The 27,609-nt window shown below is 38.2% G+C and overlaps 1 protein-coding gene and 1 pseudogene across 3 annotated transcripts in view; one reads left to right on the forward strand and one right to left on the reverse strand.

The window, feature by feature from the left end:
* The window catches only part of FRRS1 (ferric chelate reductase 1), a 63,520-nt gene extending 42,923 nt beyond the window's left edge, over window positions 1-20,597 (forward strand). Inside the window, exons 10-18 of one of the 3 annotated variants that reach the window (XR_010153061.1) lie at window positions 4,322-4,435; window positions 6,443-6,558; window positions 8,295-8,381; window positions 12,019-12,116; window positions 12,371-12,429; window positions 13,002-13,179; window positions 13,585-13,728; window positions 15,278-15,339; window positions 15,418-15,836. Coding sequence is in view for 2 of the 3 variants with exons in the window: in XM_016923123.4 (XP_016778612.1) it covers window positions 4,322-4,435; window positions 6,443-6,558; window positions 8,295-8,381; window positions 12,019-12,116; window positions 12,371-12,429; window positions 13,585-13,728; window positions 15,278-15,339; window positions 15,418-15,510 (773 nt within the window). In the remaining variant the exon portion in view is untranslated. Of the gene's footprint in view, window positions 1-4,321; window positions 4,436-6,442; window positions 6,559-8,294; window positions 8,382-12,018; window positions 12,117-12,370; window positions 12,430-13,001; window positions 13,180-13,584; window positions 13,729-15,277; window positions 15,340-15,417 lie in introns of all 3 variants that reach the window. The other 2 variants (XM_016923123.4, XM_009426086.5) reach the window with 2 other exon arrangements.
* Window positions 20,598-25,258: 4,661 nt separating this feature from the next.
* On the reverse strand, window positions 25,259-26,768 carry LOC100613681 (high mobility group protein B3-like; annotated as a pseudogene).
* Between the last annotated feature and the right edge of the window lie 841 nt (window positions 26,769-27,609).

A 27,609-nucleotide genomic window follows, 5' to 3' on the forward strand; every position in this document is an offset into this window, starting at 1 on the left:
ATAGTTTTCTTGATCATTTTCTTTTTGACACTTTTGTAGCTCCTGACAGTTACTGTCTTTTTCTTCTTGACATTCTCTTCTCTAGGCATTCATTACATAAAACTCTTCTTTCTCATTTTCTGCTTTATAACAAGCCATGGTAAAATAGTATTCACTGGATGAGTAACCAGGTGTCCTAACACCATTTTTTGAATAGTCCATGTTTTCTCACTGCTTTAAAAGCCTCTTTATCATATACTAAAAATCTATCAATAAATTGAATTATTTCTAGTGTATCTGTTCCTCTGTTGATATATTTGTCTATTCCTGCATTAGGTAGAATTGCTATTGCTTTATAATAGGTTTGTGAGTTTTGATAGAACATGATTCCCCTTCTGGCCTTCTTTTTCAAGAATTTTTGCTTCTTCATATGTATCTGTTCTTCTAGATAAACTTTAGACATAATTTGTCAAATTCTTCTTTTTTTTGAGATGGGGTCTCACTCTGTTGCCCAGGCTGGAGTGCAGTGGTGCAATCACTGCTCACTGAAGCTCGACCTCCCGGGTTCAAGCCATCCTCCCACCTCTGCCTCCCTAGTAGCTGGGACTACAGCCATGTGCCACCATTCTCAGCTAATTTTTTGTATTTTTTGTAGAGATGGGGTCTCGTCATGTTGCCCAGGCTGTTCTCCAACTCCCCGGCTCAAGCTGATTTGTCAAATTCTATTAAAAATCCTGTTGGGGTTGTGATTGAAATTGTAATGCAATTTTAGAGCAAGTTAGAGAATAATAACTCTGTGCAATAGTGAGTCTGTCTATGCAGGAACACATTGGGATATTCCATTTATTCCAATCCTGCATATGTGTCTTTCAATGAAATTTTATGGTTTTCTACATATCTTCATATAGGGCATATATATATATATATATATATATATATATATGGTTACTTTGTTCCTATGTATTTTATAGTTGTCTAAAGCAAATTATTGTGAATGGAATTGTTTTTCATACATTTTCTAAATATATTGTCATATAGGAAAGTTATTCATTATTGAATATTTATTTAAATTTTAAGCCTCCTAATTTCCAGTTGATTATCTTGGATTTTTCTATATAAATGTCATATCCTGTGCAAATAATGACAGGTTAATAGCCCTCATTTTCTTTCTTGTCTCATTGCATTGTTTAGTTCTTGCTGAATAATGTAGAATGGTAAATGAGGTGGCAAGAATTTTTGTGGTTATTTTTTATTTTGATGAAAATGCCTCCGATATTCAGTGTTAAATGTCTTGTTTGTTGTATTTTTCTTGTGGATATCCTTTATGGTGTTGAGGAAATATTCTTTTGTTTCTAACTTTAATAAGAATTCATATGAATGTATGCTGAATTTCATCAAATGTCTTTTGGGCAGTGATTGAGATGATATTTTATCATTACTTTAATAGATTTCTGGACAGTGAATGATCCTCACATTCCTGGAATAAACCTTACTTGGTCATGTTTTATTATTCTCTTAATATATAACTGTTTTGATTTACTAATATTTTCTTTAAGCTTTTTACATCTATATTCATAAGTGATTTTGGTTTATGTTGTGAATGTGTGCGAATGTGTGGGGTGCTTGTGTGAATGTACACATGCGTAGTTTTGATTTCAGGGTTATACTAAACTCATAGAGTAAACTCTAGAAGAGTTTAAATAAAAAAGAATTTTTAACAGGCGAGGCACAGTGGCTTATGCTGTAATCCAAGCACTTTGAGAGACCGAGACGGGCAGATCACTCGAGCCCAGGAGTTTGAGACTAGCCTGGGCAACATGATGAAACCCATCTCCACAAAAAATACAAAAATTAGCTGGGCGTGGTGGTGTGTGTCTGTGGTCCCAGCTACTTGGGAGGCTGAGGTCGGGGGATCTCTGGAGCCTGGGAGGTCAAGGCTGCAATGAGTTATGATTACACCACTGCACTCCAGCCTGGACAATGGAGTGAGACCTTGTCTCAAAAATAATAATAAAATAAAATAAATAAACAAATTAAGGAAAAATTTTAATGGTATGGTAGAACTCACCCATGTAACGGTCTGGATGTTGGATGGAAATATTTGACTAATTAAAAAGAATTTTTCGACCGGGCGTGGTGGCTCACGCCTGTTATCCCAGCACTTTGGGAGGCCGAGGCAGGTGGATCATGAGGTCAGGAGTTCAAGACCAGCCTGGCCAAGATGGCGAAACCCCGTCTCTGCTAAAAATACAAAAATTAGCCGGGTGCAGTGGCAGGCTCCTGTAATCCCAGCTACTCGGGAGTCTGAGGCAGGAGAATGGCTTGAACCTGGGCGGCAGAGGTTGCAGTGAGCCAAGATCATGCCACTGCACTCCAGCCTGGGCGACAGAGTGAGACTCCATCTCAAAAAAAAAAAAAAGAATTTTTCTATTGTTGTTACTCTCCATGATTACTACTACTTTGGTCAATTTTTGTAATTCTATATTTCTCCCCCCAAATTCACCTATTTTGTTTAGATTTTGAGATTTTTGGGGGCTGATTTAAAGTTGTATACAGTGTTTTTATATAAAATGGTCTTCTATATTAGCAGCTATGTCACCCTTTAAATTTCCTTTTTTTTTTTTTTTTTATTGAGACGGAGTCTTGCTCTATCTCGCAGTCTAGAGTGCAGTGGTGGGATCTCTGCTCACTGCAACCTCTGCCTCCTGGGTTCAAGTGTTCAAGTGAGTCTCCTGCCTCAGCCTCCTGAGTAGCTGGGATTACAGGTGCCCACCAGCGCACCCGGCTAATTTTTGTAGTTTTAGCAGAGACAGGGTTTCACCATCTTGGCCAGGCTGGTCTCGAACTCTTGACCTCGTGATCCACCCACCTCAGCCTCCCAAAGTGCTGGAATTACAGGCGTGAGCCACCACACCCAGCCATCCTTTAAATTTCTAACATTTTGATGTTTCCTTTCATTGTGTGATCAGAGTTGCCAAAAACTCAATGGATTTTAATTATCCTTTTAGAGGACTGACTTTTCTGATTTTTAGGGTTACTAGCTTAAGTTCTACCTTTATTTTTAATCGATCTTTTTTTTCTGGTTTCCCAGATTATATTTTGTTACTTTAAATGCACCTTGAATGAAATGATTTCTGTGTGTGTGTGTGTGTGTGTGTTAGGAAATGCTTTTAAGATGATAAAAACTTTTTTTGAATAGTACCTTGATTGCATCACACGTTTTGTTATGAAGTATCTTTATTGTTATACATCTTGATGAAGACATGTGATTTTAGTTTTAATTTCTTATTTAATCCAAAGGTTATTAAAAAGAGTAGTTTTATAAATATCTAGGTGGACAATTTTCCCCCTAGCTTTTCAATGTTAATTTTTAGTTTTGTTGCATTTTGGGCAGATAATATAACCTGTATCCTTTTATTTCCTTTTGGAAATTATTGAGATGTAGTTTGAGGTCTAATATTTATCATTTGTTTTAGACAAAGGTTCATATATATATATTTGTTATATTAAATGTCTCATTTTTGATGCAGCACAGTATTCTAAAAATATGTATGTTCCAGAATTTATTTACTCATTCCTCTAATGATGGATATTTAGTTTGTTTGCTTTTTTATTTTTTGCCAGCATAGAAAACATTGCTATAAACATTCCTGTACATATATCTTTGGTAAGATAGATTCCTAGAAAGAACACACACAGATCCACACACATTTGGAATAATTCTATACATTCACTGATTTAATTTTGTACACAATAAATGGTAATAATGAAATAATTTATCCTTAATTTGCTTATGTCACTACTATTTGGAATTTTGGTTTGTCAGTTCAGATTGACCATGTGTGAAATAATGTATCATAAAATGCTTTTCTTTGTCTTCCAACCATCCTCTTTCCCCCAGCCCAATTTCAGTTAGTTTATTCTCGGATTTTATATGCAGGTGGTGGTCAATGGCTTGTAGATTTTTAAAAAATATGTATTCTCTTTCAATGTTTTTTTAACATTTTCAATGATTTGTGACCATATTAACAGCATTTATTTTAATTTATTATTTAACTTGTCTCTTTATACCACCAGTTCTTTTACTATACATTCTCCATTCCTAGTTGTCATTTTAATTCATCTCTTGGTTGGCTACATTCTTTAACTTTTTTCAGGAAGTCTGTGCCCTTGCATATATCTTTATGTTGCTTTTGCATATGAATGACATCTCTGTTGATATTTAATTATTTTTTATTACCTTAAGAAATTTTGTTGCCATGCCCTGCCCGTATCTCAATTCCTTTTTTATTTGAGGCAGTAATTATTCTTTGTCATGTTTAATTTTGTTTTTAATTTGCAGGTCGAATTTACAAGCACTCTCAGCAACCTTTGATTACCTATGAAAAATATGATGTGACAGACTCTCCAAAGAACATAGGAGGATCCCATTCTGTACTCCTTCTGAAGCTTCATGGTAGGTTACATGTGTAACTACTTTGTGGAATCAACTTACCTGCTGACTCAGTGCTGGCTGGATTAGGAATGGCTGTGGGTATAATGTAGCTAATTTTTATAAAGCATTTTTTTTTTTTTTTTTTGAGATGGAGTCTCGCTCTGTCACCAGGCTGGAGTGCAGTGGCACGATCTCAGCTCACTGCAAGCTCCACCTCCCGGGTTCACACCATTCTCCTGCCTCAGACTCCCGAGTAGCTGGGATTACAGGAGCCTGCCACTGCACCCGGCTAATTTGTGTACTTTTAGTAGAGACAGGGTTTCACCATGTTGGCCAGGATGGTCTCGATTTCCTGACCTCGTGATCTGCCCGCCTAGGCCTCCAAAGTGCTGGGATTACAGGCGTGAGTCACTGCGCCTAGCCTATAAATCTTTTATGTTTAAACACTAACACTTGCAGGCAGCATCATCTTTTTTTTTTTTTGACACAGCTGTTGGTAAGCATCATCTATCTTAATGTTTGCTAATTTTCATTAAAAATGGAGACTAGGGCTAATTCAGTGGTTTTAACCTTAGCTACACACTAAAATCACCAGTGGAGCTTTTAAGACATCTATAATTTTGAAAAACTATCCTAGTTGTTTCTAACTGCAGCCAGGGTCAAGTGTTACTGGGTTAATTTAACTTTTATGAGACCTTAATTTTTACCATTTATTAAAATAAATGCTAATAAAAGAGTGGCCTGTGATTTTGATTAATTATAACAGTAGTTTGGTTTCAAAGGTACAATTTTATTGTTGCATTGATCAATGTACAAGTATTTGAGAGCATACAAAGTATGTAGTGCTGTACTTAGGCATCATATATAATACCTAAATGAGGAATAGAATGAAGTTCAAGAACAGTAGCCTAAAAACAAGGCTCTAGGCCGTGCGCGGTGGCTCATGCCTGTAATCCCAGCACTGTGGGAGGGTCTGGTGGGCGGATCACTTGAGGTCAGGAGTTTGAGACCAGCCTGGCCAACATGGCGAAACCCTGTCTCTACTAAAAATGCAGAAATTAGCCAGCCATGGTGGTGTACGCCTGTAGTCCCAGCTACTTGGGAGGCTGAGGCAGGAGAATTTCTTGAACCCAGAAGGTGGAGGTTGCAGAGAGCTGAGATCGCACCACTGCACTCCAGCCTGGGCAACAGACTGAGACTCCATCCCCCAAAAAACAAAAAACAAAACACCCAAGACTCTTAATATACTCTGGTTCTACAGATGAAAGTTGATTTCATTTGAAAACTAGCCTGGCTTATAGTTAAAAAGATGGGATTTAAAAGTATGGGAGTAGTGTAGGGTATACTAAACTACTGTAAACTCTTAGTGTTTTGGGGGAAACTTTCCTTATTTGGGATATTCCCTTTATATTTTCCAGAGTTATCCATTATAGTCAAGTTTTCGATAAATGCCATCACAGTTAAGCTTGAAAGTAACTTTATTTTTGTTGATTTACTTCTACTCATGTTGTAGCTCCAGTTTGGTAGTAATTGGATTCAGAAATAATGTGCCTAATTGTTTTTCACTGCCTTTTGGAGTGAGATGTGAGAAGATTTTGAAATAACTACACACAGGCAGTTATTAGTACAGTGGTTAAGAGCACAGTTGCTGAAACCAGATAGGGTTTGTATTCCAACTTTGTAACCTCAGAAGAGCTACTTAATTCTCTATGGCTTTGTTTCTCCATTCAGCAAAACTGGAATAATAGTTTTGCTATTCATAATCATAGGATTGTTGTAAAGATCAACTAAATTAGTATATGTAAAGCATTTAGAATGCCTGGCACGTAATAGGAGCTGTAGAAGTGTTTGCTGTTCGAAAGAGTAATGGTAGTAAAACTATAATGTATAGCATCTTTTTAGGTTGTACTTATGTCAGCTGAATGTATTTTGCTGGCTGTTTATATTTTCTGAGCATTTGGCTTGGTCATTTAAGCGATGGCTTGATTTGTTTGTGATTGTCTACTATTGCATTTATCTCACTTGTAGGTGCCTTAATGTTTGTGGCATGGATGACTACTGTTAGCATAGGTGTACTGGTTGCCCGGTTCTTCAAGCCAGTTTGGTCAAAAGCTTTCTTGCTTGGTGAAGCAGCTTGGTTTCAGGTAGGTGAGGGAAAAAAGTTCAATGCAATATTTATAGTATTTGAACATTGCAACATGAAAACATATGAAGTATGTGTGTATGTGTATGCGTTTTGTGGTTGCAGTTGTAGGTTTGGGATCCTCCTTTTTCCCTTCGATTTCCTGATCAATTGAGAGTGGACACAATGTGCTTGATAGAGATAAGAATACAGACAGTTTTAGGAAGAGTCGGGCTGGACTGGAGAATGTGTCAGGGCCATGTGAGTCCCTTTGTAATATAGACTGGGACCCAAATGACCTTTACTTATACCTCTGTTTGTAGAGGGAGATGTGGGAAGAGCATTCACCCACTGCACTGTACTGAGTAAAGTCAGGCCAAGGAATGCAGAGGAGCTGAAGAAAGAAATAGTGGGGGCTTACTGTGTTTCAAAGCAAGGGTCACTCCTCTGGTTGTGGGCCATTGAATGTTAGATTAACTCATCAATTGGGATCATCTATCTCCTGTATGGGTGGAAAGAGAAACTGAACGTGTTCTTTTTCATGCTCTTCCTTCCCTTGAGATGGGGAGGTAGTCTACTAAAAGGAACATAGCAAGAGCCAATGAGTATCCTTCAAAACAAAGCAAAACAAACCTTATCTTTCATGGGTCATGGAGTATAGATATTTACATATGTAGTGGAAAATCACTGAGTTCATGTTGACTTAGAATGTACATGCCTGTAGAAAAAAATACTGCTTGTTCGAACAGTTTTGACTTTGTAAGAGGGTATCCTTGACACTTAATATTCATATAAATTTGTAGATCGTAAGGTTTACCTTATCGAGCCTCATTTCTCACTATTGCCTGGGAAGGCCAGTCTGATTTGTTCTCGGTACTGCTACCTGGCTCACCTTGCTCCTTTCTTTCTCTGCCTGTGGTTTGCTGCCAGGTAACTACTTTCTTGCTTGCACTTGCGTGCCTTTGCTCTCGTGCTCTCTCTCTCTCATCTGCTCATGTGGATATTCCCAGCTCGAAGACTGTGTGTATTCTCTTTATCAACTCAAATCCTCCACTGCCTTTAAATTTATGATGCTGATGATGTGTGTATATACATGTCATAGTTTTATCTCTGTCTCTATCTCCATCCATCCATCCATCCATCCACCCATCTATCCATCCAGCCATCCATCCATACACACACACATACACAGGGTGCCTCCTACTTTCCCCAAGATAGTTTTGGTCTGCACCAGTTATCCTGGCATAATCAATAAACAGTGGCTATTTTCACACTTATTCTCCTAATTTGTATCATAAATTATATAGTTCACATATTTTTCTTGTATTCACTCAATTATATCTGAAGCTCCTCAGGAGACAGTATTTTTTGTTTGTTTGTTTCCTTACTATCTCATTGCACCTGTCATAGCACTGTGCTCGATGGTGGAGCTTAATAAATATCTTTGGAAGGAAATGAAGGACTTGGCAAGTAAATATGCTCTGTGTGTGAAATATCCATTCCTGCTGCTCTGTGCAGGTGAAGTCTTGGCAAACACTTTTGAATGATGAGAATGGCAGCTTAGGGTTTTCTTTAAAGTTTAATTGTATACTAAGTTTTTTTTTTTCTTAACCTGGCTACAAACTGTGATTAGATGTCAGTTGAATGCATGCCTTCAGTGAATCTTACCCCATAGTCTTTTCCCCATTTTCCCCATTGCAACACCACCTTTCTTTTACATGGATAAGTGTCTTCTTAATTTGTCATTTTACCTTGCAGGTGCATCGGATGCTCATGTTCACCACAACTGTCCTCACCTGCATTGCTTTTGTTATGCCGTTAATATACAGGGGAGGCTGGAGTAGGGTAAGTATATCTTAAATAGGGTTTTTTTAATAAATCCATTTTATGTCAAAACAGATTGCTGTTTTATTTTCAAATGATGGGTAAAAAGATATTTCAGCATTGATCCCTCTTTCTTTCCCTTTTGAATCATTGGATGGCTCTTTCACATGGTTGGAGGTTGGGGTATAGTGAGGATGTCAGTACAGATTACTTAGTAATGAAATGTATTTTTAGGGTGCATCATGAGTTATATACATGCTGTAGCCTTAGTGAATTTTTTCTCACTATAGAGTGGTGACAATTCAATGTGTGATATCTAAGGAACATGAACAATGTGAGTGGTTTTCTCTAACTAGTACTGTGATGACCACTAAGCTAACATAATTTGGATTTCTACTCGGTACCCAGCGGTGCTAAGTGCTTTATATGTGTTATCTAATTTAAATCTCAGGCTGGGTGTGGTGGTTCACACTTGTCATCCCAGCACTTTGGGAGGCTGAGGCGGGAGGATTGCTTGAGCTCAGGAATTCGAAACCAGCCTAGGCAACATAGTGAGGCCTCATCTCTATATATTTTTATTAAAAAATCTTTTAAATCTCAAATATAGTAGGTATTAATAATAATCCCATGTCACAAATGAAGAAACTGATGCTTATTCCCAAATCTTTATCTCCAGTCCAGACTTCTCCCGTGGCTTGAAACTCACACATCTAGCTCACATTGCATGCAGGACCTTGACTTGCATGTCTAAGACATTAGACTTAACATGTCCAAAATGGGACTTCTGATCATCTTTTCTCCCAGGCCTGTTCTACCCACTGCCACCTCCATGGTAGCTACTGGGATTCCATTGTTAGATCAAAGCCTTGGAATTATCATTAACTGTGCTCTCTTGCACATCCCATGTCAAATCCACTGGGAAGTTCCACTGGCTCTACCTGTAAAGTATATCCACAGTCCAACACTTGTCACTGTCATCAGATACTACTGTAGGAGTGTGAGCCTCCATCATCTTTTGGTTGGCCATTGCAGTAGCCACTTAACTGGTCTCTCCACTTCAACCCTTGCCCATGCACAATCTATTTTCTACAAAGAAGAAAGTTATTTTTTTAAAAATGTAAACCAGGCCGGGCATGGTGGCTCACACCTGTAATCCCAGCACTTTGGGAGGCCAAGGCAGGCAGATCACGAGGTCAGGAGTTCGAGACCAGCCTGACTGATATTGTGAAACCCCATCTCTACCAAAAACACTAAAATTAGCCAGGCGTGGTGGCGCACGCCTGTCATCCCAGCTACTCAGGAGGCTGAGGAAGGAGAATCACTTGAACCTGGGAGGCAGAGGTTGCAGTGAGCTGAGATCGCACCACTGCACTCCAGCTTGGGTGACAGAATGAGACTCCACCTCAAAAAAAAAAAAAAAAAAAAAAAGTAAACCAGACCATGCCATTCTTGTACCTCAAACTAGTTTCTCTAATGTCTCTCAATTTTATTAAGAGTAAAAGTCAAAGTTCTTCCAGGGACCTTCATGACTGCCTCCCAGTTATTCTCTGAACTGACCTCCTCGTCCTCTCCATCTAGTCCATCTCCTTCCATACCAGCCTCCTGGTTGGTATGCAGACATGCCAGGCATGCTCCTGCTTTATAGTCTTTGCCATGATTCTTCTTTCTGCCTGGCAGACGCTTCCATTACTTCCTCACCTTCCTCAAGTTTTTGCTCAAATAGAAGCCTCTCAGAGAGCCCAGCCCTGCTCTATTTTTTCCCATAGCTCTCTTTATGCCATTTCATATAATTTACTTACTTGTCATATTTTTTCTTGATCTCCCTTCCAACACTACTATGTCAGCTCAGTCAGAGCTGGGATATCCACTGGTATGTTCAGAACAGATTTAAGTATATAGCAGGTACTCAGTAAACATTTAGTGAATGAATGAATAACTCTTATTGAGAATAAGTGACATACGTTAAGTTCAGAGCCTGTGCTTTTATTATGCTTTTCCAGTTTTATAGCCAATGAGAATTTGATATCAAAATTTCATATTTCAGAGCTTGGGCTGGTGCTACAGGGATAAGATTGATGAATCCTGGGTCACAGATATTACTAGGAAAGCTCCCTCCTGCTTTTTAGGTAGTTTATGGGTCAGTCAACCTATCTTTTTAAAGAAGTTATGAAGATTTTATGATATGAATTGAGACATGAGAACTTTTATTTTATTCAGACATTTGGGACAAAGGTCACACTTATTTTGTAATTGTCTAGTTTATAGCCTTTGCAATTTATGAATACGATAGAACAAAGTTTAAGAGCACCATTCTAAAGCTGGATTCCTTGGATTCAAATCCTGGCACCATGACTTATTACCTGGGGCACCTTGAGCAAGTTATTTAACTATGACCCTCAGTTTACTCACCTGTAAAATGGGGGTGGTATAGTATCTATCTTATAGGCTTTCTGTGAGCATTGGGGTTAAAATAACTGAAAGTACTTAGGACAGTTCCTAGCACATTCTAAACACATGCAAGAATCTTGTTGCTGCTGCTGTTTTATTTTTTATTAGATAGAACCCTTTATATCTCTAAAGTCATGGTTATAATTTTACCCATGCATAACTGAGTCCATGGTTTGAGAATGTTTTCATATTGTTCTTTTGTTAGCCTTTAGTTCCTATTTACAAGGACTTCCTATCATGGCTTAGAAACCACTATGTCCCTGTTTCTAGGTCACAGATAGAAATCTGTGCTACCGAGCATGGGCATCACGGAAAACAGACAGTAGTATCCCTCCATCCAAATGTGTCACAGGTTAGAGCATCTTCTTAGCCCTTCTCTTAAGTGTTTAAATGAAAAATCATTGTACAAAGTGGTCTAATCCAAATATCTGCTGTTCTGAGCAGGCACATGACATCACTAAGGGAGGAATACAGCAGAAACTATTGTGATACTCTCAATACTTTTTCTTGGGTTAGATCTTCATTCTGAACTGAGGTGATAAGCTCTTAATACAGTGGCTATATAGGTTATTCACTGAATCAACAAACATTTACTGAGTGACAAAGACTCTGTTAAGCTCCAGGGTTACAGGGAGTCATATAGAACCCACAGTTCAGGGAAACATAGAGGGCTAAACCAATTATTACCACACATTGGGGTGACTGCACTTGACATGGGGACACTAACTAGTCCCAGCTGGGCTGCAGATGGCTGTTCTGATGTTGGTGGCCATCTATTAGGTTGGTGCAAAAGTAATTGTGGATTAAAATACTTGAAAAAACTGCAAAAACTGCAACTACTTTTGTACTAACCTACAACATCCTGATGGGGAAAGGTAGCATTCTGTACATGGATTCCACCACAACCATGTACATACTCTGTGACCTTGGACATAGTTCTTGATATCTCTGAGCCTCAGTTTCCCCATTTGTAAAATTGGGATATTGATAACCAGTTGTCAAACATTGTAGTGAGAATTAGTGTGTGTAAAGTGTATGCCTGGTACAACGTGTATACTCAGTGAATGTTGCATATTATTATTATCATCATTATTGAATCTTTAAAGCCATGGAAAAATACTAAGAATACATCTGTGTGTATTATTTTTAACTTGAGGATTTAAATTGATGAGAGAGATTGAGGCTATTAAAATGATGTAACTTTGTTTAGCATGCAGGTTACCACCCATACCTCGGCTGTATAGTGATGACTTTGGCAGTTCTTCAGCCTCTTCTGGCAGTCTTCAGGCCACCTTTACATGACCCAAGGTACTTAGAGCCTTTCTATATAAATGCTCTCTTAATGCAGATATCATTAGTTGGCAAACTAATCTGTTTTCAAATGGAAAAATTTTGCATTTTATAAAATTCAGTGATAAATTATAGTTACTTTGAAATACTTTAAAATGCATTTCAGATATCTAATTCCCAGACAATAAGGAAATTACATGCTTTTTATTCTAGTGGGAATTAATTATAGTTCCATTGCTTTTAAGAATACTGACTGGTTCTTATTTTGGTAGAAGGCAAATGTTTAACTGGACTCATTGGAGTATGGGAACAGCTGCTAGAATAATAGCAGGTAAGAGATTGTGATGCCACTTATTCATATATAATTGCTAGCTGCTTATATTACAAGTTGTAATTTGGCTTAAATGATTTTTAGATGCATTAGTAATTGGAGTAATTGGTTGTTGAGAAGAAATCAGCCTTAAATGCTGAAATCCAGAAAGTAATTTCTAGAGGTAATGATTTAAGTCATTATTTCAGTTTTAAGTTTAAGGTCTTTACAATAACTTTAAAACTCTCATTTAAAGACTTATTTTAGTATTTGCCTTTGCCAGCAGAATAAGCTATGCTGATGGCCAAACATTTGAGTAGCTCAAATTGAGGGTCATTTGTGAATTGGGTTGAGGTGGGTTGCTGGGTTCAAGCTTTCCATCTCCAGGTCCTTTCCATGGGGCTTGTATCTTCCAGGGCAGGGTGGTTTTCAAAAGTCAGGAATAATTATGCAGTATATTTTGATACCTTGTATAATAAACACCTAAGTAGGTACCTTCTACCTTAACACTGCTATAGTCTATGGGATTCTTTGTCAGAGGGGGAGTCCAATCAACTGTGGTTTCTATACTTTTCTCCTTTCATATATTGCAGACTTAAAACAATCTGGAAAATGTGGGTGCATCTCTTTTAAGGATTGGTAGATTACGCAGCCATAAAAAAGAATGAAGTCATGTCTTTTGTAGCAACATGGATGCTGCTGGAAGTGATTATCCTACATGAATTAATGCAGAAACAGAAAATCACATACCACATGTTCTCACTTATAAATGTGAGCTAAACAATGAGTACACACGGACATAAAGATAGAAACAATAGACCCTGGGGACTCCAAAAGAGGAGAGGGAGGAATGGGGGAAAGAGTTGAAACACTACCCTTTGGGTACTGTGTTCACCACTTGGGTGATGGGTTTACTAGAAGGCCAAACTCCAGCATTATTATGCAATATGCCCTAAACCGCCCCCCACAATTGGTAATTCATAATCAATTGCCCATCTTGCCCTATCTAGCCTCATAATTTTAAAAGTCTAAATTAACTATTTGGTCTTAGATATTAATCTTCTTTTATCTCAAACTCTTTTAGTATGTTTTACTTGATAATACACATACACAAACACACAATTGTCTCTCTTGGTGGGACTACATTTGAATATAACTTTTTTCTTTTGTATGTAGTGGCAGCGATGTTCCTGGGAATGGATTTACCAGGACTGAATCTTCCTGATTCATGGAAAACCTATGCAATGATTGGATTTGTAGCCTGGCATGTTGGGACTGAGATTGTTCTGGAGGTACATGCTTATCGGCTCTCTCGCAAAGGTAACCTGCTAAAAAAGCCACGTTATGTAGAATCACTTTTATACAAACCATTGGAAAAGAATGAGTTTCCTGATAGTAATGGCTGACTGTTACATTGTTAGCTCACTAAAAATTTGTGATCACTCAGCCAGTGGTAGAAATTGTGATTTCCTGCCTTTGTTTTTTTACATTTGTTACTATTAGAAGTTGTGAATAAGATATAAAGGAAAGGTTTTAGGTTTTAGGCAGGGAGTCTTCCTTGTAAGTACTTTCACTTTGCTGGTCTGACTTAGAGCCAGTATGGACTGGGAACTCTGAATGCCTAGAGCTGAGGAAACCCTGAGATGGAGGAAGAAGAGACTCAAAGTCAACACTGGATGGAGGTGCAGACAACTTTGACCTATTTGACAAATTTACTGGGTGCTATCATTTAGGTTGTCATGTGCATAATTATATAGCTAGGAGCAAGCCAGCCAGATAGGAAGGACTGATTTTGCTTTTGCTCTTTAGTGACAAGGTTTGTTTTGGTGCCAGGCAGGGTCAGGATACCTATAGCCACCATTAGGAGTGGAGAAATTAGTAAGGAATGGGTATCATTTAGCCTGGATTCTAGGCTAAATGTCCTTTGTGTCCTGCCTGGTTTTCATCCACCAAAATAAGTGAAGGTGGCCTTCTAAAAACAAAAATTCTTTGTTGTCTAGTGTATATGTTGTAAACTTAGGAGAGCCTGGGGTGGCTTCAGGAGCTGAGTAGTACATATCTGTCCTGCTACTTTTGATCCTTGATAGGCTTATATATGTGGGGCTTTTGATGACCACTGAATTATGGCTTACTGTTTTTTTGTTTGTTTGTTTGTTTGTTTTGAGACAGAGTCTCACTCTGTCATTCAGGCTGGAGTGCAGTGGTGTGATCATAGCTCACTGCAGCCTTGAACTCCAGAGCTTAAGCCATCCGCCTGATTCAGACTCCCATCTAGCTGGGATCACAGGGATGTGCTATCATACCCAGCTAAGTTTTTAAATTTTTTTAGAGACAGAGTCTCACTTTGTTGCCCAGGCTGATCTCAAACTCCTGGGCTCAAGTGATCTACCCGCCTCTTCCTTCCAAAGTGCTGGGATTGCAGGTGTGAGCCACCATGCCTGGCCGATGGCTTACTGTCTAAAATACATATATACTTAAAACCTGGATAGTTATCGTATGTTAATTAGTTTGATTTAGCTATTTTATAATGTATGCATATATCAAAACATCATGTCATACACCATGAATATATACGATATTTTGTCAATCAAAAATAAAACCAAAGAGCTTAGATCGTTATGACTTTGAGGTGGTGTTTAATGACTAGAAGAAGGCATATTTTAAGTTATTTAACAAATGTGTGCTCTTGCCAGATTGTCCACATTTGTGAGAGGCTTAATTGTTCAGGAAGTCTGCAATAATTAGTAGCTTGGAGTGGGAGAATTTCTACCCTGGAAATTGGGGTGAACAGTACAAATCAGGTTTTTTTAAAAATTTAATTTACCTGCATAACGCTGCCCTTAAAAACTTATGTTATTATTCTTGACAGTTGAAATATTGGATGATGACAGAATTCAGATCCTTCAGTCATTTACTGCAGTGGAAACAGAGGTAAGTCCTTTTCTTGTTCATTGACACAAACCTTAATGGTAATACTTTTTTTTTTTCATATCTCAATTTTTCTTTCAGGGTCATGCTTTTAAAAAGGCAGTGTTGGCAATTTATGTCTGTGGGAATGTTACTTTTCTCATCATATTTTTATCTGCAATCAACCATCTATGAGCAAGCAAAGACCTTGGCTTTTGCAGGCCAAGTGATAATTATCATCAAACCAAAGAAACTTGAAGCCTGTCCTGACTGCCTGGAGCATATTTGTGAATTCTCACTTGGAAGACTGGGATCATGTCTGTAGAGGAATTCTGAAGTCCAGCCTTTAGAGAACAACATTCAAGAGGGTCATATAGACTATAAATTAATGTCATGCCCTATACGTAATTCTGGGTCTTAAAGGAAAGATTGTACTTCAGGAGAAGTAACTCTCAAATATTTCATGCCAAGATTTTAAGAATGTTGGTATTTAAGAAAATAAATAGTGATTTGGAAAATCACAACAGATGTCACTAGGATAATAAAGAGATATATTACGGTATATATATATGTGTGTATATATATATATATATATATATATATATACACATATATATATATATATTTTTTTTGAGACAGAGTCTCGCTCTGTCGCCCAGGCTGGAGTGCAGTGGTGCAATCTCGGCTCACTGCAAGCTCCGCCTCCTGGGTTCACGCCATTCTCCTGCCTCAGCCTCCTGAGTAGCTGGGACTACAGGCGCCCGCCACCATGCCCGGCTAATTTTTTTTATATTTTTAGTAGAGACAGGGTTTCACCATTCACAGGATGGTCTCGATCTCCTGACCTTGTGATCCGCCTGCCTCAGCTTCCCAAAGTGCTGGGATTACAGGCGTGAGCCACTACGCCCAGCCTATGGTAAATATATTTTGAACTACAAAGGTGCTGTGGTACTTTAAAGAAAAACTATTTTTACTAGTTTATCTGAATGGTCTGTGGGCTTTATTTATAAACTGTTTTTCAGTTTAGTTTTTTGGACATATCCTTTGCTCAGTGTATTTTGTTACTTCTCTAGTAAAGGTAGAAGTGAAGCAGATGCCATTGTAGGTTTTACCAGCATTTAAATATATTATGAATTGCTTAGCAATGAAATGCAAGTATGCATCTTTTACTTAAAGATACTATTTATGTATTCAGCTACAGAGATGAAATAGCATTTTATGTGTTAATTGTTTTGGCTATAAAATTTAAGTCCTTATAGCATTTGGGGATTATACACTTGGATTTCAAAATTGATAAAACTCACCCTTGTGAACATATCTAATAGATATTCTGTTTACTTGTAGAAATAATATAATGTGTCTGGTTCTGTTTTGTTAGACATTTTTTATGTTCTACTGAATCAGAATAGTCAGTGTTATATTCCTTGTTTCAAGAATTCATCTATTTTATGGCCACATCTCATATGTGCTATGAGGACTTCTAGCCAGTGGGTGGCGCTGTAATACCGAAGTACTGCACTGCTTTGTTCCTGTTTCCTTGGGCTGATTCCTTTCTAGTATTTAGGTAACATTACCGGATGGCATTTCCCTTAAATTCCACCAACTCTTAATCTTTATTTTAAAAATATCTACTTTTTTTTGGGTGGTTGGGGTAAGGGTTAAAACCTTAAATTAGTAACCGCTGTTTATTTTCCAGTTTATTTGTTTTCTGTGATTATTTATAATAATTGTTTGATATTTGTTTTTACAGTCCCCTGACCCTGTAATAATGAATGCAGCTATCTTAGGCAAAGCAAATAAATAAACTGGGCATTTTTAAAATAAAAAATTTAGGAAGTCATACTTTATTTCTTTAGGTATTCTTTCTGATTATGTTATAGTTTCTGCTTGGCCCGAGAACCCAATTTCTATATGGTGTGAATAATAGCCTCAGCTATGTAGCCTACATCTTTATTTTATTAATATTTTTCAACAATTTTCTCATTATTTCTTTTTTTATATTTTTATTTTTTGAATTTACTTAACCAACTTTCTACTAATAGCCTACATCTTTTACTGGGTAAAATAATGTGGAAGTTTAGTTTTTGTTCCTTTTATAGGTGTTTATCATAAGCGGCTTAGGGCTTAGATATGAACTTTCTGTGTTCATATTCTATATGTGCCATGCTACTTATAATCTAAATTTTCCTTTTGAAGGTCTTTATTAAAAAAATTTAGTATAGCAAATTAAATGTGTACTAAAGTTATTTTCCTCCAGTTTTCTATACTAAGGAGCTTAAATGTTAATAAATTTCTCTTAAGTTATATTCTACATCTGACAAAGAAAAATTCTCTCTTTTTTTTTTTTTTTTTTTTTGAGACAAAGTCTCACTCTGTTGTCCAGGCTGGAGTGCAATGGTGCAATCTTGGCTCACTGCAGCCTCCGCCTCCTGGGTTCAAGCGAGTCTTGTCTCAGTCTCCTGAGTAGCTGGGACTACAGGTGTGCACCACCAGTCTCGGCTAATTTTTATATTTTTAGTAGAGACGGGGGTTTCACATGTTGGCCAGGCTGGTCCCAAACTCCTGGTCTAAAGTAATCCACCCGCCTCAGCCTCCCAAAGTGCTGGGATTACAGGCACGAGCCACTGTGCCCAGCTGAAAATTCTTTTAAGGGAAAGATGAGTCTTGATGTGTTTGGTCTTCAAATATGTGGGCTTGCTATATTTCGAGTGTTGAGGCTAAGATATTTTAACTTTTTCTTTTTCAGTGCTTCATATGTTGGCACTATTTTGGTCTTTGCCAGCTTACATACAGAGTTCCCTGAAGAAGCCTTTGCCATTTAATCTTTTTTTTTTTTTTTTTGAGACAGGGTCTTACTCTGTTGCCCAGGCTGGAGTGCAGTGGTGTGATCTTAGCCCACTGCAGCCTTGACCTCTTGGGCTTTAGTGATCCTCCCACTGCAGCCTCCAGAGTAGCTGGAACTACAGGCACCAACTCCGTGCACCACCACAGCCAGCTAATTAAAAAAATTTTTTTTTTTTTTTTTGTAGAGAAGGGATCTCCCTTTGTTGCCCAGGCTGATCTCGAACTCCTGGGCTCAAGCAATCCCCTTGCCTCAGACTCCCAAAGTGTTGGGATTATAGGCATGAGCCATTGCACCTGGCCCCAAATAGACCAAATCTTTTGATTAGAACCAAATTATTATTATTCTGCTTATGGGTGGTTGGTATCCACAAATTGCAAATGCCTAGTCTTCACTCCTCTCAGTTTTTCTTTTTGTTTCTGTAATAAACACTCCGGGCAGTTTTTCAAAAGTTATTTCTTTTGATAGTAATTATTGTTAAATTAAATGCTTTTATATCTTTAGCAATGTTGCCAAAAACAATGAGCAAAATCATGTTTTCTTCTAAAGAAGGGATGCAATATGAAATAAAGATGTGTGTGCTTTTCAGAAAGAAATGAAAGAAATTCTAGAAAATTGTGGTTGGGCTGGCATTAATAGCTGAGGCAATAAAAAAATTCTCTGGTCTGCAGAAATCAATCTTAAGGGCAAAGGTAGTCTATAGTATGGGTTATCAAGTAAATGAATCAAATTCATTTTAGTACTTTATTTTTGTCAAGGATTTTGTCTCTAATGTGTGTTAAGCAATACCTCATCCCTTCCACATCCTGCACCAGTCCAGGCTGCAGTGGGAAAAGACAAATGCAGCAGATGCCAACTAGGAAGCTCTCAGGGCACATGTAGTGTTTGGCTGAAATTCTATTTATCTGTATATTCTCATGAGGCAGGGAAAAAAAGAACAAAGGTCCTTGTTTAAGATAATCCATTATAGGTTGGAATGAAAAGAAAGATTCTTCTAAGAGTCCTTTTTAAATCAGATTAGGATATTCACAGTTCCTATCCACATCCTGCTTCTTTCTTCCTTGTGCAGCCCCTACCAAGCTCATCTCTGCACCCAGGTCACAGATGGTTACCAGCCTGGAATGCCCTTCTCAGTGAAACGGGAAATGTTCCCTTGTCCCCCTTGCAGGGTGTGGAATGGGGATGTGGCTGGCTTCTTCAGTGCCCCACTGCTCAAATCTAGGGGAGCATACAGATGGGCAGGCTGTGGGGCTCCGACCCCACAGCAATGTCTAGGGGTGAATGTTTGCAGCTGAAGCCCCAGTGGGCATGTGTTACCACGTGCTCTTTTAGTTTAGCTGTCCATAGTTAGCTTGTGTTAGCTCAATTAGACCCCTGCCTTATTGTAAGGACAGAGGGCTTTCTGTATCCCTGGGTTCTTGCCTTGGTGTACCAGGAGAATCGGATCACATCTGGGCTTGGAGAACGAGTGCAAGGTTTTACTGAGTAGAAGTAGCTCTCAGCAGATGGGGGAGCCAGAAGGGAGATGGTTTTCCCCTGGAGTTGGGCTGCTAGACTGCCTGGGCTCTCCTCTGATTGCCCCGGCCAAACTCCGCCAACTGTTCCTCCTTCCGCCAGTCGTGGCCTGTCGGCATGCCGGGATCTGACGTGTGCTCTTCCTCTGGCGTGCTCCCATCCACATCCTCTCGCTGTCCAGCTGCTTGTGTCTTCTGCGATGTGTTCCTCTCCACGTCCAGCTGCTTGTGTGTCTGCCTGCTAGAATCTTGGAGGTTTTTATAGGCACAGGATGGGGGCATGGTGAGCCAGGGTGGTCTTAGGAAATGCAACATTTGGGCGCTGAAGGCAGGGGTGCCTGTCCTCACTTAGGCCTGTGGGCACGGGTTTGGGGGTGGAGCCCTCGCCAGGGACCACGCCCTCCTCTACCCAGCACTTCCTTTCCCTCCTTTCCTGTTATTTAAAGGGACCACGCCCTTCCCAGCACTTCCCTCCCGTTATCACTTACAAAAGCTAGTTTATCAAGTTCTAGCTCCTTCCCTGACTTGCTGTCCAACATTGGTATCTTTTTGTTTTGACCATCCTTATAAATGGGATGGGAGGCAGCTGATCCTGTAAATTAAAAAGGACTGGAAATTAGAAGACCTGAATGTGCATGTTTGCTTATTGGTTTACAAGCTGCATGTCCTTGGGTAAGTCACTTATCTTCCCTGGGCTCTATTCTTTCATCTGTAAAGCCCATCTCACAGAGCAGCTGTGAGGATCCAATGAAGTGATGCCAGCAAAAGGTGCTTGCTTCGTACATGTTTTTGATGATGTCTTTGCCATTTGATTGCAGTGTTAAACTTAATAAATTTTGCATGTAAAATGTGTACTTTTTATAAAAAATATTTGATGTTCATCTTGAAAACATTATGCTGAATAAAATAAAGCAGACGCAGGACGACTATTGTATTAATATGATTTCACTTATATGAGGTACCTAAACTAGTCAGATTTACAGAGACAGAAAGTACAATGGCGGGTACCAGGAGCTGGTGGGAGAAAGGAAATGGGAAGTTAGCGTTTTTTGTTTTTGTTTTTTCCTTTTTTGAGATGGAGTCTCGCTCTGTCGCCCAGGCTGGAGTGCAGTGGCATGACTGGATTCTAGGCTAAGTGGAGCTGCAGACAACTTTGACCCGTTTGACAAACTTACTGTGGGCTCAGCTCACTGCAACTTCTGCCTCCCGGGTTCGAGTGATCCTCCTGCCTCTTCCTCCCGAGTAGCTGGGATTACAGGCATGTGCCACCACTCCTGGCTAAATTTTGTATTTTTAGTAAAGACGGGCTTTCACCATGTTGGCCAGGCTGGCCTCGAACTCCTGACCTCAAGCGATCCGCCTGCCTCAGCCTCCCAAAGTGCTGGATTACAGGCGTGAACCACCACGCCTGGCCAAGGTTAGGGTTTAATGGGCACAAAGTTTGTTAAGGAAGATAAAAAGTTTCAGAGATGGATAGTAGTGATGGTTGTACAACACTGTGGATATGCGTAATGTACTGAACTGTACTTTAATAGCATTTATCATTATTATGTATTTTTTGCCACAATAAAAAAAGTGGAAAAAAGCTAATGTTCATAGCAGTGCTATTCATGGTAACCAAATGTTGGAAACAGCCCACATATCCATCAACTGATGAACAGATAAATTGTGGTATATAAATACAATGGAATATTATTCAGCTATAAAAAGGAATAGAGTGCTGATACATGCTATAATGTGGATGAACCTCCAAAACATTATGTTAAGTAAAAGAAGTCAGACACAAAATTTACATTTTATGATTACATTTATATAAAATATCCAGAATAGGTAAGTCAATAGAGAGAAGAGAGATTGATGGTTACCAGGCGCTGGGTGTGGGGCAAGAAGGGAATAGAAAGTAATTGCTTAATGAGTATAAAGGTTTTATTTTGGGGTGAAATGTCTTGGGACTAAATAGAGGTGGTAGGTGACAAATTGTGAATATAAGAAATGTCACTGAGCGTCCACTTTAAAATAGTTTCACGTTATGTGAATTTCATCTCAGTAAAAAGATTATCTTGTTACTGCTCTTGGATTATCACTTTGGGTAGAAAAAAACTGGGGGTTTTGCTGGCCATAAATTTGGTATCCATCTAATTTATTATTTTCTTGTCAAAGAAGTTAATGTAATTGTATATTATGCCTGGCCATATACCTCTGTTTTAGGGGAGAGGAAGTTCCTAGAGCACGTGCTAAAGAGTATATCTTTTTCATGTGGTATCTTATTCACATGTAAAAGAAATTGTACTGTGCTCTGGGTTTTCTATGAAGACCTAAACACACTTTTGGATTTTTCAATTAAGACATTGATGTATGGCAGTCAAACTCTTGGGATAAGAATTTCCTGAAATCACACATTCTAAATATCTGACTTGCACGGCATGTAATGTCTGAGTAAGAGCCTACCAAATCAACCCTTCTCCAGAAAACCAGTGTAAACTTCAGAAAGCAGCTGCCTGAAGGCCTCAGAGAGTGAACACAGGGCTAAATCTTTGTGACCTTGGGTTAAGCATTGATTTCTTAGATATAATACAAAAAGTACAGGGATAAAAGAAAAAAAAGATTATATTGGACTATGCTATAAATAAATACTTAAGTGCTTCAAATGACAGCATCAAGAATATGAAGACAGCCCACAGACTGGGAGAATGTATTTGTATCTGCAAATCACATAAGAAATAAGAATATGTATTTCTATAGTATCGAATATAGAAAGAATTCTAACAATTCTAGGAAGATTCCTGGAGAGAAATCCACATGCAGAGGAGGAAAACTATTTGGAGTGAGCTCTGTTTCTACATTTTAGCATCAGGGCAGTTGTAGTCAGTAGAGTGCTGGGTGGCAGAGGATCCAGTGGAAAACCTGCAGTTTCTCTAGCATAGGAAATCAGAGGACTGATGGCCGGGGCAACTGAAGCTGCTGGAGTCAGTGGGTGATCCTGAAAAGGAAAATGCTAGAGAGGGAATCCCCAATCCTGTTTGCCCACATCTCTCTCTGATTGACCCTTGAACACGTGTGAAGCCTGATAAAAAGCATCTAAGGAAAACCTACAACTGACATCACTTAATGGTGAATGACTGAACACTTTGCCCCTATGATCAGGAACAGGACAAGTGTATGTCTGTTCTCGTCACTTTGCATCAATGTTGTATTGGAATGGCTGTAATAAAAAAAGGTAATAAGTATTGAGAAGGATGCAGAGAATTTGCATAAATATACACCACCTTTACCTCTAAGGTATGAATTATATAATAGTCATTTAAAGATTTCTATGCTGGAAGAATTAACACAGGAAGAGTATATATTTTTAGTGAGGAATATCTGCATTTTTATCAAAAAATACAATTTTCTATATCTATAACCTTTGTGATTTTTGAATTACATACATATTACAAAGCTACAATAATCAAAATAGTGTGGTACTGGCATAAAAACAGATATATAGATCAGCGAACGGAACAGACAGCCCTGAAATAAGCCCTCTTGTCTATGGTCAAATGATCTTTGATGAGGGTGCCAGGATCACTCAGTGGGGAATGGGCAGTCTCTTCAACAAATGGTGTTGGAAAAACTGAATATCCATATACAAAAGAATGAAGTGAGCCCTTTATGTTACATTATATACAAAAATTAATACAAAATTGATGAAAGGCCTAAGCTGAAGACCTAAAACTGTACTCCTAGAAGAAAACATGGGGAAAAAGCTCATGACATTGAATTTAGTCATACAACTTCTTGGATATGACAACAAAAGGCATAGGCAACAAAGCAAAAATAGACAAATGGGACTACATCAAACCCCAAAACTCCTGTATATCAAAAGAAATAGAGTGAAAAGCAACCCACAGAATGGGAGAAAATAATTGCAAATCTTATATCTGATAAGGTGTTAATATGCAGAATATATAAGGAATTCCTGCAACCCAACAACAAAAAACCAAGTAACAAAATTTAAAAATGGGCAAAGGACTTGAATAGATATTTCTCCAAAGAAGATACACATACGGCTGATGAGCGTATGAAAAGATTTTTAAAATTGTTAATAATTGAGAAATGCAAATCAAAACCACAATGAGATATCACCTCATATCCATGAAAATGGTTACTATAAAAAACCCCCAGAAAATAACAAGTGCTGGTGAGGATTTGTAGAAATTGCAACCCTTGTGCATTGTGGGTTGGAATATATAATGGAACAACGGTTACAGAAAAGAGTATGGATGTTCCTCAGAAAAATTAAAAATAGAATTACCATATGATCCAGCAATTCCACTTCTGGATATATACCCAAAAGTATTGAAAGTGAGATCTCTGTGAGATATTTGCACATCACGTTCATTGTAGCATTATTCACAATAGCCAAGAGGCAGAAGCGACTCAAATGCCCATGTATGGATGAAGAAAATGTGGTATAAACACATCGTAAAATATTATTCAGCCTTAAAAAATAAGGAAATTCTGTCACATGCAACGACATGAGTGAACCTGGACAGCGTGAAGCTAAGTGAAATAAGCCATCACAAAAAGAAAAATACTGTATGGTTCCACTTAGATGAGGTATTGAAAGTAGTCAAACTCATAGAAACAGAAAGTAGAATGGTGGTTGCCAGGTGTGGGAAAGGAGAAATGGGGAGATGATGTTCAGTGGGTATAGAGTTTCAGTGTTGCAAGAGGAAAAAGTTCTAGGGCTCTGTTGCATGACAACGTTAATTTTCTTAGCACTACTGAATTGTACATGTAAAAATGGTTAGGATGGTAAATTTTATCTTAATGTATTTGTACCACAATTAAAAATAAAAATTAAAAAATTGTATATGTAACTAAAAAACCTTCCCAGAAAGAAAACTCCAGGTGCAAATGTCTTCACTGATGAATTCCAGCAAACATTTAGGAAGAACTAATATTGAGAGTACACAAACTTTTTCGGAAAATAGAGCAGTAGGGAACATTACCCAACTAATATTATAAGGCTTGCATTACCCTGATACTAAAACCAGACAGAAGCATCACATGAAAAGGAAACTACAGACTATATTCCCCGTGACCATAAACTGAAAATCCATAATTTAAAAAAGTACTTAATGAAATATTAGCAAATTAAATTCTGCAACTTACACAAAGAGTAATACATCAAAGCCAAATGAGATTTATGCAAAGAATGCGCTGTTGGCATAACATCTGAAAAATTTGTCAATGAAATTCACCAGTTTAGACAAAAAAGGAGAAAACCCTTTTGATGATCTCAGTAAATGCAGAGAAAGCATTTGACAAAATTCAAAACACATTCATAGTAAAAACTTAGCAAACTAGGAGTGGAAGCTTCCTCAATGTAATAAAGAGCATCCAGGAAAAACCTACAGCCAAAATTATATTCAATGGTGAAAGATAATACTTCCCCTCTGAAAAATCAGAACAAGGCAAAGAATGCCTGCTCTCTGCATTTATATGTAACATTGTACTGAAAGCCTTAGTGCAATAAAGCAATGAAATGAAATAAAAGTCATAAGATTAGGGAAGAAGTAAAGTTGTTTTTATTTGCAGACAACCTGATCATTAAGTAGAAAATCCTAAGGAATATATTAAAAAATGCTAAAATTAATTGAACTTATCAGAGGTGTAGGACACAAAGTCATTATAGAAAAGCATTTTCAAAATAGATGAGCAGTTTTTTTAATTCATCCTCCTCCTTTACTTCCTCCTCGTCTTCTTCATCTTCCCCTTCCACTTGTTTTTGGGCAACTTTAGCAGGACCTTTTGCACCATCAAACTTTCTAGACTTACAGTCAGCAACATCCTTCTCATACTTCTCCTTCAGCTTTGCTGCCTTGGTGATTGATATGGTTTGGCTCTGTGACCCCAACCCAATCTCACCTGGAATTGTAATCCTGATAATCCCCACGTGTCAAGGGTGGGACCAGGTGGAGGTAATTGGATCATGGGGGCGGTTGCTGTTCTTGTGATAGTGAGTTCTCACGAGATCTGATGGTTTTACAGGTGTCTGGCATTTCCCCTTTTGGCACTCACTCCATCTTGCCACCCTGTGAAGAAGGTGCTTGTTTTTCCTTGCCTTCTGCCATGATTGTAAGTTTCCTGAGGCCTCCCCAGCAATGCGGAACTGTGAGTCAATTAAACCTCCTTCCTTTATAAATTACCCCGTCTCAGGTTTTTCTTCATAGCAGCATGAGACTGGACTAATGCAGTAAGGTAAGGCTCCTTTTCACTGTCATTTAAGTTATTCCACATCTCATCCAGCTTTTTTGCCACATCTTCAATAGAGATGTCAGGCTTTGTGAATTTGATCTTGGGCAGAATTCTGAACAGAACAGGAGGAATCCAGATGGTGGTCTTTTGTGGGCATTAAGATCCTTCTTCTTGCCTCCTTTAGCTGGTATGTAATCCTTCATTTCCCGATCATAGCATAATTTATCCGCCTTTGCCATTTCATCAAATTTAGACTTCTCTTTCCCAGACATGGTCTTCCACCTCTCAGAGCACTTCTTGGAAAATTCTGCAAAATTGACAGGGACCACTGGGTTTTTCTTCTTAGGTTCTCTGCGCATCTGCACAAAGAAGGCATAAGTAGATATCTTGCCCTTTGGTTTCTTGGGGTCATGGATCAGCAAACAATATTAGAATGAAAATTCTCTCCAAATTGATCTATAAATTTAATTCCAATCAAAAGCCTAGCAGCCTCATTTGAAGGGGTTTACAGACTGATTCTAAAATTCACATGGGAAGACAAAGAACCTTAAATGGTCAAGACAATATTTAAAAAGACAAAGTAGCAATGAGCATGCCTAGTGCCCAGATTTTGTTTTCTGTATCATTCTCCAATAAAAGCAACAGAAACTCTTGGATAAGTTGCTGATTCCAGAACTGGGGTAAGAAATACATAGGATGAGATTGGGTCATCTTGTATGCCAGAAAGTAAGGAAAAAACAAAGCAAAATCACTTACAGGGATATGTCAAAGGGGCACAGGAGCCTACTGAATGAGCTTTCAACAGCCAAAGCTGGACCAACTTGAGCAGCAAGTTGTGTTGGATTATAACCCATGGTTTGTACCCTGGTACAAAATACATACTTAGCAATTTTCAGAACTGTCAAGGTCATCCAAATACAAGGAAAGTCCGAAAAAGAGTCACAGCCAAGCAGAGCAAAAGGAGACATGACAACTAAAAGTACCATGGTTTTCTTTTTGGGATTTTGGAACAGAAAAAGGACATTAGCTAAAGACTAAGGGAATCTGAATAAAGTTTGAGACTTTAGTTAATAATATTGTATCACTACTGGATTGTTAATTGTAACAGATGTACAATGCTAATGTAAGAAGTTAAAATAGGAAAATCTGGGTACAGGGTATGTGGTAATTTTGTGCTGTCTTCTCAATTTTTCTGTTAATCTAAAACTGTTTTTAAAGTGTATTAAAAAAACAAGATAAGATTGGAGGACCTAACCCGACTCGATTCCAATATTTATTATAAAACTACAATATTAACCAGTATAAATAAAGTGTGCAGTATTCATGAGAGATATGCAGATGAATGGAATAGAGCAGAGACTCCATATGTAGGATCTCACTTCTAGGACCAACTAATTAACAAATGTGTCCAGGTAATTCAATGTGAAAAATAATAGTGTTTCAACAAATAGAGCTGGACCAACTGAATGTCTCTGGGAAAAAAATACCCTGAACTTTTATTTCACTTACCCTTCCCCAAACTTTTCCTTTACTTACTTCTACTCCACTTAACTTGAAATGCCCCATTGACCTAAAATGAGCACTAAACATACAAAACACCAAGATATGAAATGATAAGGGTATATGGTGTCTACCTTCATGTGTGACACCTCAGCCAGACTTGATGATGGGCAGGACACCTGGTTCTTTTAATTC

The sequence above is a fragment of the Pan troglodytes genome, chromosome 1 (genome assembly GCF_028858775.2).
Source record: "Pan troglodytes isolate AG18354 chromosome 1, NHGRI_mPanTro3-v2.0_pri, whole genome shotgun sequence".
Taxonomy (NCBI): domain Eukaryota; kingdom Metazoa; phylum Chordata; class Mammalia; order Primates; family Hominidae; genus Pan; species Pan troglodytes.